Source organism: Mandrillus leucophaeus, unplaced genomic scaffold (assembly GCF_000951045.1).
Source record: "Mandrillus leucophaeus isolate KB7577 unplaced genomic scaffold, Mleu.le_1.0 Scaffold467, whole genome shotgun sequence".
Classification (NCBI taxonomy): domain Eukaryota; kingdom Metazoa; phylum Chordata; class Mammalia; order Primates; family Cercopithecidae; genus Mandrillus; species Mandrillus leucophaeus.
This window is the reverse complement of record NW_012104998.1, coordinates 625,234-627,156: the sequence shown is the minus strand read 5'-3', so window position 1 is coordinate 627,156 and position 1,923 is coordinate 625,234. Positions and strand designations below refer to the sequence as shown.

The window sequence follows — 1,923 nt, the reverse complement described above, 5'->3', positions numbered from 1 at the left end:
AGTTCAGAGATAGAACACTGATAATCTGCTTTCCAGATTTGGTTTACAAATGGGTTTTATTTGGTCTGCCATAGTCTCGCCACTGTACTCCAGCCTGGGCAACAGAGTGAGACCCTGTCTCAAAACAAACCAAAACTGCTTAAAGATTTGTTTGTTTCTTTACTACAATAAACTTACCAAAAGTTTTTCACATGTAATGAAAGAAAATTAATCTCACTTGAAACTCTCATTTTCTTAAAATATTGTCGATATAGATGAGTAACGAAAGAGGCTTTGAAAATGTAGAACTGGGAGTCATAGGAAAAAAGAAGAAAGTCCCAAGGAGAGTCATCCACTTTGTTAGTGGCGAAACGATGGAAGAATACAGCACAGATGAAGATGAAGTTGATGGCCTGGAGAAGAAAGATGTTTTGCCTTCTGTTGATCCGGTAGGTTTGATATTGATGATTCTTTCCTCAGTGGGCTTTGTTTGATTTATTTTTTTTCCCTAAACATTGAGTGGAAGGGACCTTTTGAGGTTTAAATCAACTATATTCTATAAAATTATGTATGGTGATTTTGATAGAAAATAATATTTTTACATGATATGGATGGAAATATTTCCAGCATTTCAGTAGCCTGAAACAGCTTGTTTTTCAGTGTCAGAGTACTTTGTTAATATGGGTAGATTTAAGATTGATCAGCCGGGCGTAGTGGCTGACACCTGTAATCCCAGCACTTTGGGAGGTCGAGGCTGGTGGATCACCTGAGGTCAGGAGTTTGAGAACAGCCTGGCCACCATGGCAAAATGCCATCTCTACTAAAAATACAAAAAAGTAGCTGGACGTATTGGCGGACATCTGTAATCCCAGCTACTTGGGAGGCAGAGGCAGGAGAATTACTTGAATCTGGGAGGTGGAGGTTGCAGTGAACCAATATCGCATCATTGCACGCCAGCCTGGGGGATAGAGCGAGACTCTGTCTCAAAAAAATATTTATCTTACTAAATTGAGTGCTTGAATCCCAGTTCCTTTGATTTAAGGACTGTACTACCATGATAGTTTCCACCCAAAACTTAGGGAGTTGTCAGCTTTTTAAAATATTGCCTTAACAGGAGAATGGCATGAACCTGGGAGGCGGAGCTTGCAGTGAACCGAGGTCACGCCACTGTACTCCAGCCTGGGCAACAAAAACAAAACAAAACAAAACAAAATTTTGCCTCAAGTTTTGATTGGAAGATAGGAATATACCTTTCTGAACTTTGTGTGCCTTATCAACTGACTTGGAGAATTTCTAAATTATGCCAGATGTGACTATAAAATTATGAGACTAGCTATATATTTATAAAGAAATTTTTATTTGTTTATAAAGAAATACCCTTCGAGTAATTATTTTGAGAGTCCAGGTAATCACATATTTACTGACTTTCTAACAGGTACTATTTTAGGTGCCGGTGATATAGCAGTGAGTGATATAAATTTCTGCTCTCATATACTAGTGAGAAGACAGGCAATAAATAAATACGTACTATAATTACCAGGCTAAGAAAAGTGCTATAAAGAAAATTAAGCATAGTAACAGCATAGAGAATTATTTATATTTGACTTTAAAAATGTTATTCATTTTCATCAGATTTGGCTTTAAATATTTGGCTGTTAGAAAATCATGCCTGGTGCGGTGGCTCATGCCTATAATCCTAGCGCTTTGGGAGGCTGATTCGGGCAGATCACCTGAGGTCGGGAGTTCAAGACCAGCCTGACCAACATGGAGAAACCCCATCTCTATTAAAAATGCAAAAAAATTAGCCAGGCCTGGTGGCACATGCCTGTAATCCCAGCTACTCGGGAGGCTGAGGCAGAAGAATCACTTGAACCCGGGAGGCGGAGGTTGCAGTGAGCCAAGATCGCGCCATTGCACTCCAGCCTGGGCAACAAGAGCGAAACT

At 39.6% G+C, this 1,923-nt stretch overlaps 1 protein-coding gene across 3 annotated transcripts in view; it reads left to right on the top strand.

Annotated features, from left to right (window-relative positions):
* FAM177A1 (family with sequence similarity 177, member A1) overlaps nt 1-1,923 on the top strand; it is a 47,368-nt gene that overhangs the window by 24,033 nt on the left and 21,412 nt on the right. Inside the window, exon 2 of one of the 3 annotated variants that reach the window (XM_011995053.1) lies at nt 255-428. The exons of 1 other annotated variant lie outside the window; for it this stretch is intronic. In XM_011995053.1, coding sequence (XP_011850443.1) covers nt 255-428 — 174 coding nt within the window. Of the gene's footprint in view, nt 1-174; nt 429-1,923 lie in introns of those variants that run through there. One more of the 3 variants, XM_011995054.1, reaches the window with a different exon arrangement.